A 14,555-nucleotide genomic window follows, 5' to 3' on the forward strand; every position below is an offset into this window, starting at 1 on the left:
AGGCTATTTTTAAATTAAACAAATTTACTGCTAGACATGGGTCCAGGGAAAGATTGATAAATATGGCAGTGGGTTTAGTACTCTTTGCAGTTAAAAATAGCTGAGATAACAGCTGACAGTGGGGAGTATTTGCTCATAAATAAAGGTGAATATACATGTCCCAGGATAAAATTGCAGGATCCAATTTGGGTCGGTCACCAGGACCAGAGGTTTTGTCTTCTGAGCTTTCGGAGTTGTGGTGGAGCCCATCTTCAGGGAACTTCTCTCTAGCAGAGTGTGTCCTCAGTGTAGTAGGAGAGCTTCCCATGTTGTTTTGCAACTGCCACTCTTGTCTGTCAGCTGTCTTAACTTTGAGTTTAGCACACTTCTGATAGACTGCTAAACTGTCATTTCAATGTAAAACAAAAAAAGGGTGACATGTCTTGTGTAGACATTGTAGCTCCTTTCATCTGTTTTTCAGGCAAATTGACCGAAATGGATAGTCAGTTCTTTATCTTCCAGAGCTGCAATTGCAGAAGAAGCAGACAGAGGGAGAAGCCAGATTTTATCTGACTGGTCTCTGACAAAGCTGGTCCCTTTAACCAGTGATTTGTAAAGTAATAAGCTGCCTCTTCCAGATTCTCCTGTAAACAAACCCCTGATAAGTAAATATTAATACATTTCATATGAATAGCTTTCAGGAAGGTTGTATTCTGAAGCGGCAGGAGAAATCTATATTTCTTAAGGTTGACTCAGCCTTCCATCCTTCCAAGGTTGGTAAAATGAGGACTCAGATTGTTGGGGACAATATGCTAATTCTGTAAACCGTTTAGAGCTGTAAAGCACTATGAAGCGGTATATAAGTCTAAATCCTATTGCTATTGCTATTTTTTTCTATTTCTCAATGCAGTACCCCTCACTTCCCTGCTGCTCAGCTTCTGTTTTGTCTGATGCAGTTCTCCAAGCAAGAAAATAACCAGAAACATAGTGGATAGCTCAGTTGAATGAACCAGATTTTCCTGCAGCCTGTGGCAGAATTACCCAGAAGGGAGGATTATGCCAGTTCATGGCCCAAGCAGTGCAGTGGCCTAGAGGTGAAGATACCCACCTCCCACTCAGAAGGTTGAGAGTTCAATCCTTGATAGCAGCAGATGTTTCTCTACCACGGTGCAAAGAGAAGACATCTGCTGCGAACCCTACATAGATGTCAAGAAGGGCATCCGACCAGTAAACACTCAGCTTCATTTGGTCACCCTGACTCCACCCTTAAGCAAGGGATTACAGGCTTGTTAAAAGAATGCTGGTTCATGGCCCCAATAAAATAATGGTGTCAGGAGAAAAGGAAAAATTCTACTGTAAAACTAGAGTAGCTAAAAATAAATAACAATCTGTCTCAATTGCAGGATATGATTAGATGAAAGTAGTACTATCAGCCTATGTCATTTCAAAATCAGGGTATATATATGGCATAATTCCAGCCAGGATTAACCTCCTACTCTTGCCATTTGCATTAGAAGAAAAGTTGCTATTATGCTCCTCCCCAGCAATACATACAGAAATATATCCCTCAGTTAAAAATATGAAGAACACCATCCAGTTTGACCCTGGCATGTTTAATAAATGCCTATTCTGAACATTTAACATTGAAGTGTCTTTAATCAATATGCAGTTAGAATCCAAGCCAGTTTGCATGTTTTTATCGTCGAGTTCCATAGTAAAAAAGACTCATATGGGTAATTTTTCTCTACTTTTAAACTACACCACACTGTAGAACAATAAGTTAGGCAAAAATCACTTCAAGTATCCAGATGGCACAAGCTGGCTGTACAATTGAAGAGATAAACAATAATGTAAGAAAGAACACTAGGGACAAAAGGGCAATAAAATTTTGAAAAATTATGTACAACAATATCCCTTCAAACCCTCACTTAGAGCAACTTCCCCAAACTTGGCAATCTCCTGATGTTTGGACAATCTGCAAAAATTCTGCAACTAGCATCACCTTTAGAATCCTGGAAACTTATGTCCACACATCTGGAGAACCTCCCAAGCATTCTCCTTGTTAGTTCATCGATGTATAATTGAGGATTAACAAGGAAATTGGCACCATGTCAGATGAATTTCAGGTATTAATTTGCTTGACCTGAGAAATTTTCTGTCTACAAAAACATAACCTTATGAGAAGGTGCTCACTGTTAACAAGAAGCAAATACTCCTTTTTCTGCCCCCCTTTCTCTGCTTTCATGCCTCTTCCTCTGTCAATACAGTTCTGTCAGAATTTTTTCCTTCTGTCCCTCAGTATTTCCATAGTCTAACCCTAATCCTGTGCACAATTCAGTAACTGATCCAAAGTGTGTCTTTTTTTCTCTCCCAATTCCCAATTCAGCAACCAGAGTTCTTGTGACATTTTCCATGTGTGTGAATGAGACAGAGAGAAAGATCTTTCCTTCACCTCATCCATTGGATTTCTGTTACTGATTCATGGCCTAGCTATTGAAATGTTCACTCTCACTTGAATGGAAAGGGCTTTTTTCTACCTTTCTTAGCCAGAGTTACAATGAGTTGATTGAGGTGCAATGCAATCCGAGACTATGAAAATTATGTATCAAATATGCCACTGTATGATGGAATGACACAGGAGATCACATGAATTCAAGCAAGAACACTAACATAATTCACTAAATTATGAAATGCTTCAAAATGATACTTAAGTAGAGTCAAAATCTGTGAATGAGATGAACTTCAGATGAACTGTAGCAGTTTTTAATGTTGGTCTATGTATCCAAGGATTCTCATTCAAGTAGTAATAAAAAGTGAATTATTGTGTCAATCCCTACACTTGAAAGTTTCTGACATAATCTGAGAGTTGAGGGTAGGTGGGGGGCAAAATTGTTGGTTGTCTAGTTGTTTTATCAAGGAAGGAGTCATGCAGGAAAAATTATTCTGTCCAATTATGCTAGGGCGATTTGGTTGCTAATAGTTATACAGTCCTTCAGATGCAATTGCATATCTCCCATATGGTTTCTACATTTCTGAATTACTACGCGGAAGCCATAATAGAAATGTAAAACTATCTTTAACTGCCTCTTGCTATTGAAATAAACATGCCAAATCTTTCCGCCTCTTGGTAGATTCATTTTCCTATGATTGGTTTGAGTTAAGAAATGAAAGATTATTACTCTTCCCGTGTGTCCTATAGAGGCAGTGGTGGAATTCAGCCAGTTTGCACCACTTTGGGAGAACCAGTTGTTAACTTTCTGAACAGTTTGGTGAACTGGTTGTTGGAAGAAATCATTAGGGCAGAGAACCGGTTATTAAATTATTTGAATCCCACCACTGTATAGAGGGCATCATCCACCTCAGGATGGCACAACTCCCTGGAGCTAATAGGGTTCACAAGTAAATTTGCCTCTACCTGTGGTCATGCCTAGAGAGTAGAGTGATTGTTCTGACAGAATTCTTTAATAGTCCATTCAGTATATATAATATTTAGAAAATGTTGTTTTTTATTTTTCTTTATACCTACCCAGCATCTCCTTTCCCCTTTCCACCTCCTATAACTACTTGCCTAGCTAAAAGGTGGGGTAAATGAAAAGGCAATGGGATTGGGTGGTATATTTTCTGCACTCTTGCTAATCTACCACCAGCCTAGAAACAGGGAACCAGGAACCAGAAGGTATATCTGTGTATTCCTGGCATTTCTCAGTATCATTAGAGACCACAGCACTTGTACCAGCCATTAGGTTCCATAACCACCAAAGACCCACAAGATGCAATCTCTTCCATTCCTAAGTGCTGAGTTCCATCCCGTTGCCCTCCACTTTTCTACAGGGCAGGGCGGGGACACAGTCACCGAGCCCATTTCTTCGAACTCAACGAATGGAGGCTTCTGAGGGCAACAGCTTGGAAGAAGGCCAACATTCCATCCCTCAGGGCAGCTTTCCATTTTGGCTCCAAGACCTTCTGGGTGGATGTCTGAGGTGGGGGTGAGTAATAAATCCCCCATTTGCTCCAGCTCAGTTATCCAGGGAAGAAACCCAAGACATTAGAGCTAAGGGGCAGATCTAGATTCTTCCTAATTCAAGAGTGGAAATCTTTGGGCCAGTTATGGCCTCCAACAATTCATTTGGATTTATCATGACGCCTCCCTCTTCCCACTAGAGATAACTTTTAGACCTATTTTGAAGGGGAGTTTGGGGGTTTAAGAGGTGGAAATCACTCTTTAACATCACCAAGCTGCTTCTAAACATAGGCTCAATGATATTTGGTTGGTTGGTACAAATGAGTGCTTTTGGACTATCAAAAGAATCTGTCCCCATAAGGAGACATCCTATTTATCACATTGGGATTTAGAATTATCAGAACATTGTTTCACCTTTCCTTCATCTCTTTCCCACCTAAGGCTGATAATTTATTCTCAAAGTTTAAAGAAATACTCTTTAAAAGTGGGGAAATTCCAAAGGCGATGAAAAGATATTCATTAGTATTTCCTCCTTGCTATCTTGAAGCTTCTTGGAAATGTCTGGATTCTATTTTGAAAGTGTAAGCTGTCCTTTCAGGAAAGCTTTAGCCTCCCTCTACAGGGACCTGTTTATTCCAAGCTGAACTTTTCACAACTTATTAGCTAATACATTAGTGTTCTATAATTCTCTTATGTTCAGTGAACCTGAATATTTGCTTCCCCTAAGCCATTTTCTTTTTTACCATGTATGTAGTTATTGTCTTCAAACTACCTTGTAAAAGTAGATTGGCCCATGCCACCAGAAACAGACTTTGAATTAGTGAATAAACGCTAAGCATTTCCCACTCAAGTTTCAGAACTGCTCAAATTTCCTATTATTGATACCTCTGTTGCAGCATTCATGTCCTATTGTGAGATATAGTCCTAATCTCCACTATGAGAAAAGATTGAGATGTACATAAAAACACTATAGTAGCATTTGGAGTTTCTGCCAATATAAAAACAACATAAAAGATGACATCTTTGGTTTCATCCCAGACCGGCGAAGAATGGCTTACAGAAATTTTCATCCATGTGAGCCCTTTCAGATTACTCAACTCTGGATACTATCCATTTCAGAGATTTGACCTATATTTTGCTGCAAGAAAACACATGCAATAGTTAAGAAACTAAGATAAGAATCGGTGCTCTTAGATTGATTTAATTGGTTCCTTTTTCTTCTTCCAGAATCTTAGAATACCATAAGGGTGACAAGAATGAAAAGGAAGCTTTTTCACTAGCCAGGAGGAAATGAACATAGGTCCAAAGCTAACCAACCATTTCATTTTATCTAATTATCATGTTTAAACCTTCCAAAGAACTAAGATAAATCAAAGCTGAATAATTTATTAATCCACAAATATCCATATCTCCATTTTACAATTTTTGAAAAACTCCTAAGATTGTGCTGTGAAAATTAAGCAATACAGTCCCTCTAGCTAATCTAACCAATCATTGATTTGAGATTGAGTCCACATAGAATTTCCCTCCCAAATGAAAAAAAAATAATGTTGAAAATTTCAGCTTTATCTACTCTAGCAATTTCACATTTTACTCATGCTCTTTGTGGACCTTGGGGATCAACCCCCTTTTTCAAAAATAAAAGTTTTTCCTGCTGCAAAAATATTGCCTACTAATTACATTAATGGAACTAAATATCTAAGAATTCATACCAAGTCTCATTCTAACCATGTATCTTCCAAATTCTCAAGAACCATCAATCTGCTGATAGAAAACCTATGATTGCCTTCTGGACTTGGCCAATGCACTAGTTACAGTATGTATTGAGACAGAAGAACTGCGAAAGCAACAGAGCAACATTTTGTGGCCTAATGTGAACTACATCAAAATCTGTGACAAGTGCTATTTCCTTAGGGAGGCTTGTGAGATCCTCAGGACTTCAAAGGCAGAATCCCATGTAGAGAACTTTGTCCTCAAAATCAATTGTATTTGAGCTAATTTAAGTATATGAGAAAAATACTCCATGCTTTAGCTCTTCGGCATCTCTCGAACTTGTATTACCAAGGATGGGATCAGATCTCCTTCTCAAAATGCAATTACAAGTTTTGCTCTGAATTCCATACTGTGGCAAAATATTTTCAAAAGTGTTTCTTGGAAATACAGAGGTATTAACCATTTCAACGCAAGTGATTTGCAGACGTCAGTTCCAAACTATACTATGCAGCTTGTAGACAGACTGTTTTTACCAACTAGTTTGGCAGATCATATTGGACTAGTGGAATGTATCACATCTTTTCATCACAAAAGTCTATGTTATGCAGCTTGACATTAATCCCTCTCAAGTGCCTAGCGTGCTACCTGTTACTCTCACCCAAAAGTACCTTTCTCATTTGCAAAAGAGATATAGAACCAATACCACATCTTCTATGTAAAAAAGAATGCTTGTTCTCATTTTGCTTAGTCTGAGATTGTGCCTCTTCTATATGATCCCAACTTTTTTTAAAATCAGCATTAAGAAATTGTGCATAGTCATAACAGTAAGCATGGTTCAACTACTTCATTTGGGAAGTTGGTTCGTGACATTGGATTGCAATGGTGCTTACTTTCACATACTAACAAAGACAATGGTAGCTGCCCCTCTTCCATTCTCATGATTAGCTTCAGCTTTACCAAAATGCTAACATATCTTGCTTTATAGCCAGGACTTTTTGTCAAAGCTCAGTTGTGAGGTTTTTTCAATAACATTCAATTACAGCTGCGTAGCATTTTAAAGGATGGTCCAATTAATAAATATTCTGTAGATTTCTCTCATGGAAGTTCATTGAATATTTACAGAGTGAAAGAATTTACAAAGTTCCCTTTAAGCCCATGGCTTTATGATTGTTTATGCTGCTGTCTCTTAAAATAAATTTCTTGATAGTTATCAGCTCATAAGTTTCAAAATCAGATAATTCTAATTTATTTTTACACAAATTCTACACTTGTTCTAATATTAATTTCTTGGTTGCAATAAAAGGTCCTCTAGTTATTCTTTCTGATGTGATTATATTCTAAGGAGTATGCATTGCATGGCCTAAATTAAATGTATGCACATGTCTTAGTTTTGCAGAAATTTAGAGTTTCAAAAATTGGAAATTACTTTAGCCTTCTATACTAGATAAACAAGGAACAAGTTAATAAATTCATTCATTTGTATTGACTTCACAATGTATAGTAGAAAGAAAAATGCCAGGGAATGTAATAGCTTACTTGCTCAGGAAAATTAATATGTAACCATGACTGTAACTTTCCATGACAATTTTTTAATGAGAAAGATGTAGGTTATACATGGGCCTCTGCATATAAATTTTCTAACCAGTACAAAATAGATATATGTGCCTCAGAGCTTTGAAAAGACATGTCATGTTGAGTTGATTATTTGCTAAAGTCAGAATTCCTTCCATAAATGCTCTGATACATCCCAAGGTTGATAATGCCTTCGATGGGGTTTAGAAGAAAATGAGAATTCTGACCATAAATTATCTATTCTTTGAAACCTCTGGAGGACATTCAAATATCTCTAATTCAGAAAACTGATAAGCATAATCCTATTAATGTTTCTCTTTCAACATATAGGGGGGTTGGTAGGCAGTACTCACTGGGGATTTCCTTCTGTCTGACCCTTTGGGTCATGAAATATAAGGATTGTAAGAGTCCTGGAGAACATCTAATTCAGGCCACTGCCCAATACAGGAATCCACTACTATTGCAACATTGGATTGTAATGTAGTAGATTGCCTTTTTTTATGAAATTGAAATAAATGTACTTAAAGTATAGTTTTTTTTTTTCTGTTATGTTAGTTACACTGTGAAGAACTAGTCTTATTTCTCTAAGACAATCTGGGAGGCAATATGGCTTCTCACGCTCTGGAAAGACAAGTTTAATTGTGGACCCTGCCTACTAGCTCCAGGAGATAAAACATCCTGAGGTAGAAAATATCCTCTATTGCAGGGGTGTCAAAACTGGCGGCCCACAAGCCAGATGCGTCATGTGCAGGCCACGCCCACCTCAGCTCCACAAAGGAGAAAAACATCACGGTACGTGATATGGTGGCAACATGACGGCGCAAGTTTGACACCCGTGCTCTATTGGACTCAGAGAATAAGCATTTAAAGTAAACATTCCCATTTATCTTGCAATGAGCATGACCTTACTAAGACAAGGATACATTACAACTTAAGCAACAAGTATTTTGGTGATCATAACACCAAATGCTAATTATTCATGCACATTTGGAAACTTAAGTACTCCATCACTTGCTTTGAAAATAATCACTTTTTATAATGCATACTGTCTACATCTTCCATTCATAATGCTTAGTCCTTTCTCACCATTTCTTCTGTCATTTTTTCCAGAGAAAATTCTTAAGGAGGCAAAGATGGAATAGGTCTTTGATGCCTTTTGACTGATAATACTAGGAACCTTCTATATTGAAGGACTCCTACCATTTAAATATAATACAAGGGGAAAGGATGAATATTAATTAAAAGTTTTCATACAATCAATACCTAAGGATAGCTTTTGTGAATAAATTTAAGATAGAAAAGAGGAAACAGCAATATGAGGCTTGAGCAAAAGAAGAGGATCAAACTACATGCCTTTATTTGCTTGTGGATTGTAGAACTGTAAGAAGTGCTCCAACTTCACTTAAATTAACGGTAACAATCATGTGAACTGCCAAATGAGTATATAAAATTGCCTTAAGCCAAGAAATGTTACTTTATTCACTCATATCCAAATTGTTTTCCAACTATGAATCGTTTGTCAGGTTCTAAAGGGACATGACTGAAGTCAAAATCTTCCATGTGCAAGCGTTTATTTTAATATTAAGCTATAGTGTTTCTATATAGAAATAACTTTTGTTTATATATATTTTTTAATTCTTATTTACTTATCTCTGTTTAAAAGTTCTGTGGGTGATGCATAGTAAAATCATCAATTTATACAAAATACAGCAATACACAAATGAGCTAAAATATTTGTTAAAAACAGACACTTTAAAGACTACTGTATGAATAATAAAATTCTTAACATACTATAGGGACTGACATAGGAAGATTAAATAACTGAGAAGATGAAACATTGATGCTGCTAAAAAGCTAGCAATGTAAGGAAGCACCTTTGTTGTAAACTACTACTGCATTGGAAACCAACCCACTTCCATGTAACTGCTTGTTACATTTCTCTGTATGGATACTCAAAGCAATGCACATTATGAACAGAAAAAGACACTGAAGAAGATATTATTTTCTATCACAGTAATAGCTATTCATCTTAAGAAGATACCGATCAAAAATGGAAAATTCAGTTGCTTTTGAAGATAAAAGCTGCTACAGAAAACCTGCTCTTTCAACTGAGCAGTGCTTCAAAGAGGAGGCACATACAGCCATGTTTTCAAAATGCTACATTTATGTTCTGTTATCAAATAATGAGCTCTAAACCCAAATTGTAAAGGTTCAGAAGAGGATACGAACTCAAATCACACTGCAGCTTGTTCCTCCATCAGTAAAAGAGTTGTGTTCTCAAAGCCCAGACTGAATACAAACTTAACTTTTTATAGAGCTTGAAGCATTAAAGTAGTTTTCAAATAAAGTTGGACTTACAAGACTAGAATTGCATAAATAGATCAGTAAACAAGACTGACGTCTTTGTACAAGGAGACTAAAGAAGACCACAGAACAGCCTATATATTCCTGGCAAGTAGAGCCATTGGTTTCAATCCATAGGTTTTGTTACTTAGTGTAAACTAATTTATTTGGGGAATACTAGATTAACATGATATGTGAAACTTAAGATAAATAAGCTTTGGGTCAAGGCTTCAATATCAAGATGCAGAGGATCTTTCCTACTTGTACTATTTGAGTAAAAAAGATTTCCTAGGTGTAACACCCTACAATAATCCCCCCCCCCCAGTTGATTAATCCTTCTGTTTATACTTTCATCCCCTTATAATTAGTTATCATTATGCATCCCTAGGTCAACTTATATATGCCACTGGCTGTCCAGAAAACTACTAAGAGAGGGAACGATTCTACAAATCCATGACTATGGGGGAAGGAATGAGAGTTTCTGATTGCCTTATCTGACCTAATGGAAGAATTGCTGCCTGTACCATCCATCATTCCCCATTCTTTTCTGCTACAATTATTCCTTAGTATACAAACTTCCTTCTGTATCAAATAACAATCTTAAAGGCTCAGTCCCCTACAGAACTGAAGTCTACACATAACCTGACATTCTCATATTCAATAGTCTGCACTTTCGCTTTCATCTCCCTTAACTTGCTTAAACCATCTTTCTCCAATGCATGAAAATATAAGCTATTGTCCTTGGGCATTCTGTGCTACAAAAATAATAAGTCACAAGAAAATTCAAATTCAGTAAGGATGAAAACTATGAGTGAAATTATGTAAAGTACAAGTACACCCAATCTGGTGAAGGAGGTTATGCTTTAATAGGTCTTGAGATTACTTTGGCCAGTATAAAAACATCTTTGGGATGTTTCTTTGATTGAACAAAAAGGGCAAGAACGAAGTTGGAAAAAAATTGTTTAATTGGAACAGAAGCAAGAAAAAACAATTTACAACTTAATGCTACACCAAGACTTTATCCGTGCAGTTTTTATGGTAGAATGGGAATGCTTTAATGTGATAATGTTTGAGCGAAAGCTTACATGTGATCCAGGAAAGTACTGCTGGTCCTCAAATTAAAGCATTACTATTATGGGGACATATTATACAGCAGTTGCAGGAGTAAGTCTTGTTAATCTTGGAGACTGCAACTAATGAGTAATAATAGCTGAATCCTCCTATTTGTGTAGTTATTTGATTTTGGCTGCACAATAAAATTATAATTTCTACAACTATTCTAGATGAACTGCCAAAATATCTGAAGTGCCATCCCACAATCCTCAGTGGATTAATTTTCAAAATGCAATACAAAGGAATGGTCTAAATGATGGGGTGGGAACAATATTACCTCATCCTATCTAGAAAGTGACTCACCATTCGCCTCCACACAAGAGTTTGTATGTGGCCAGAAGCAAAGGATTATCTCTGACAAATTGGATTGAATTATATGACAGAACTGGAGTTTACACCCCAGCTTGTAGCCTGTTGATGAACAGTTGAAAAATACAAAAGAATGTAAGGGAACAGGCAGCATTCTTAACAAATTACCAAAGAGGGAATGCTGAATGCAGAAGCACAAACCCTGGGTAAGCTTTTTTTCAGTAGGCCTCCAGTGCAGGCTAGTCTTCAAGATCTACAGGTTTTCTGGACATGAGGTTCCTGAGGGATCTTCTGCTGAATGTGTCATCATCACTTGTATGTGTGCCTCCCACTTTCTCTCTTGCTTTCTTTCTTCCCTGTTTTGATCTTACCTATCATCCTGTGCACCTCTGTTCAGTGACATTTACTTAACAAACTCCCAAACCCGTTACTGTCTAACCCCCATATCCATTAGTCCGCAGCCTATCTCAGCTAATGCACTAGCTAATCGAGCCCCACCCTGAGCATCTTGTGTGATCTCCAGCCCACAGCCTTGGCTCAGAGGAATGGCACATGGCCTATGATCTGCCAGTTTCATTTCTTTCTTTTTTGTGTTAAGGATGCACCCATTTTTTGCACCAAGAGCCCACAGTCCGGATCTCTCCCTATAGATCAATCTATATCAGAGCTATGAATGAGTCTCAATATGTATTCTGTGGATGCCTTTACACTGTGCAGTGCTGTGATGCATGCTGCATGCTGCATGCTCCTTTTGCATGCTTCTAATCTTGCACATTTGACAAAATTTGCTCTTGGTCAATGGTTGAATGCATTCTCCTTGAACCCATCCCTTTACTGCTGCTGTCTGCTGCTATCTTGAAAAAGATGGGATTTTGTGTTACTTTACAATTTTTACTTTAAAATACAGACACAACCTGAGCTCTGAGGGGAGAACTCTGTGGGAGTTAGACGATGGAATTCATTTGGGAATGATAGTAAAGCACCATGTGAATTCTAGTGAGGACCCTGAAAAGTATTCCTGAATTTTATCAGCAATTGTGGAGAAAGTCTAGAAGCAGAGCTCTGCGTATTGTAATCTATAGAGCGGCAGAATCTAAGGGTTGAAACAGGAGTCTAAAAACAATTTCAACTGCTAAAAACAACAAAATACATTTTAGACAAAAGTAAGCATTGTTTTCTTTCAAAGATTTTATAGTCTGACAATCCTAGCTACATTAATGTGAGAATAGATTCCAAGATTGTTATGCAATAAACTTTCCAGCCGCATACTTTGTAGTCAATTGGACTTTTATGTAATTATTATGTACAATTATTTGTAACCAAATTTCCGCACTCCTGATGGAAAATCCATAGCATCTGTGCATAGAAAATGTTGGTTGAAAGAAAAATGAAGTAGAACAGCAGTTCATTAGTATGGATAATCTGAATAATAGAGACAACACAGGAAAAAGTCTCTGAGCTCAGAGTTCTCCTCAAGGCTCTTATATTCCTCTGTGCATGACAAACTGGAAAGTGAAAGCGGTCCTAGATTCACACATTTCTGCTTGAATTTCTCCAGAGATTACTACGAATGGATTTACCTGTGGCAGACGACAACACGGTCCATTTCAATTCTACTCTGATGGCATTGATCAGGACTGCCCTTGACATCAAGATTGCCAAAGGCAAGTGCCATTTCCATAGATCCAGCTATTTTGCGAGCAAATGAAAGTACTGTGGAAAATGAGACTAAATAAAGCACATTTTCAGATACTGATACTAATAATGAGGTAATGTTGAATACAAATGCTGCTTGTGGCAATGCCTTATACAAATAGGGGAAATGATGCAGAATAAGTACTCTGCAGTGTTGACAGCTTCAGGAAGGCAAGAGAGCATCAGGATTAAAAAAAATACTTTCACATGTACATTATTAATTCATTGATTAATTAATAATTCCTAGTTTATAGTTCTGTTGAGACTTTGTTGTAGGAATCTGCTTCAGTTTTTTTCTTCTTTTGACACAGTGCATTCATACACCTCAATACATTTCTCTCTTTATTTAGAAAATTAGAAACATGAGACAGAAAATGGTGCTAGAATCCACCTCTCTTGACTTGCCAGATGATTATAGAAATATTTACAGATCAGAGACGATCAGAAATGATCGTCACCTCTAATTTCACCTCTAATTTGAATTGTTATTGTTAAACTAAACATTTTTAAAGAATACTTTTATCAAATTTGAATATAAACTGTAATAGCATTTTTAAAAGCAAAATTACTGATAGTGTTGACACTGCTAAAAAGTAAATGTTTAACATTTCAATGGGAAGAGGTAGAGTTGGGATGTCTAGCCATTTGTTTTTTCTTCTCATTCCTGGTTTAAATCTTCTAGGCGGAGCTGACAAACAGCAGATGGATGCTGAATTGAGAAAAGAGATGATGGCAATCTGGCCCAACCTATCCCAGAAAACTCTAGATCTTCTGGTCACCCCTCATAAATGTAAGAACTTTTTAATCATTACTTTCAGATTCAGCCTTATCTATGACAACGCTACCTATTTCTACCTTTCTGTCATTTTCTCAGTGTGCAAATACTACTTTATAATCCTACCATTATAAATAAAAACATGAGAAAATTATTTTGAGCAAAAAATAACTTTTCAGAAAGCTTATGAAAGAAATATTTAAAAACAAATTTCTAATTCAGTACTTTACTTTAATTATTATAAACTTTCCTGAGAGAACATAGGTATAGTTTCATATCTTCATTTTTATCCTTGCTCTATTTAAAACCCATTTTAGCATTAAAAATGATATTGTGTTAAAAACTATTTTAAACTACCAGTATCAGCTTTTGGATTCCTTTTCTTGAAATTCATTGTAACTTATTTCAGCTTTGTGGTTATAACTGATAACTACACAAATATTTATTTCCTTTTTCCAAAATCCAATAAGATTTCCCTAACCTCTTTCAATCTAGTGTATTGTTCTAAGGCACTGTTTTCTCCTTTTCATTCTACGCCAGATATGTGCAATCCTAGAAAGGGGGTGGGGTGTGCGTCTAATTTTCCTATTCTGGATGGCACAGATCACTATCTTCTGATTGAAATATTCACTAGGTATTTCAATAGCTCACACAATTTTCCTATGTATTTATGGAGAAATCCTATATCCTAAGTCACGGGTGTCAAACCTGACCACGTCATGTGATGTTTCATGACGTATTACAATATTTTTTGCCTTTGTGGAGCTGGGGTGGGCGTGGCCTGGGCATGACGTGTGGCCCGGGGGCGTCGGTTTGACAAGCCTGTACTACTCATCAACTTAGATTGACATACCTTTTCCACTTCCCTTAGGATGATTAACAATATTGAATATAAAACCTTCTGAAATGTCATCACTTAGACTACATTTCACCCCTGATTAGATTGTAATATGAGAGGGGTAGAACAGAAAACTACTCTAAAATGCAGGAATTTTCTGGGTGCTTAGTCACTGATTTGCTTCTTGTAGATTTAGAATAGAATAGAATAGAATTCTTTATTTGCTAAGTGTGGTTGGATACACAAGGAATTTGGTG

The 14,555-nt window shown here is 36.9% G+C and overlaps 1 protein-coding gene across 1 annotated transcript in view; it reads left to right on the forward strand.

The window, feature by feature from the left end:
- CACNA1A (calcium voltage-gated channel subunit alpha1 A) overlaps positions 1-14,555 on the forward strand; it is a 208,622-nt gene that overhangs the window by 161,072 nt on the left and 32,995 nt on the right. The window contains 2 exon segments of the mRNA XM_032239034.1: positions 12,549-12,654; positions 13,368-13,475. Coding sequence (XP_032094925.1) covers positions 12,549-12,654; positions 13,368-13,475 — 214 coding nt within the window.

The sequence above is a fragment of the Thamnophis elegans genome, chromosome 2 (assembly GCF_009769535.1).
Source record: "Thamnophis elegans isolate rThaEle1 chromosome 2, rThaEle1.pri, whole genome shotgun sequence".
Classification (NCBI taxonomy): domain Eukaryota; kingdom Metazoa; phylum Chordata; class Lepidosauria; order Squamata; family Colubridae; genus Thamnophis; species Thamnophis elegans.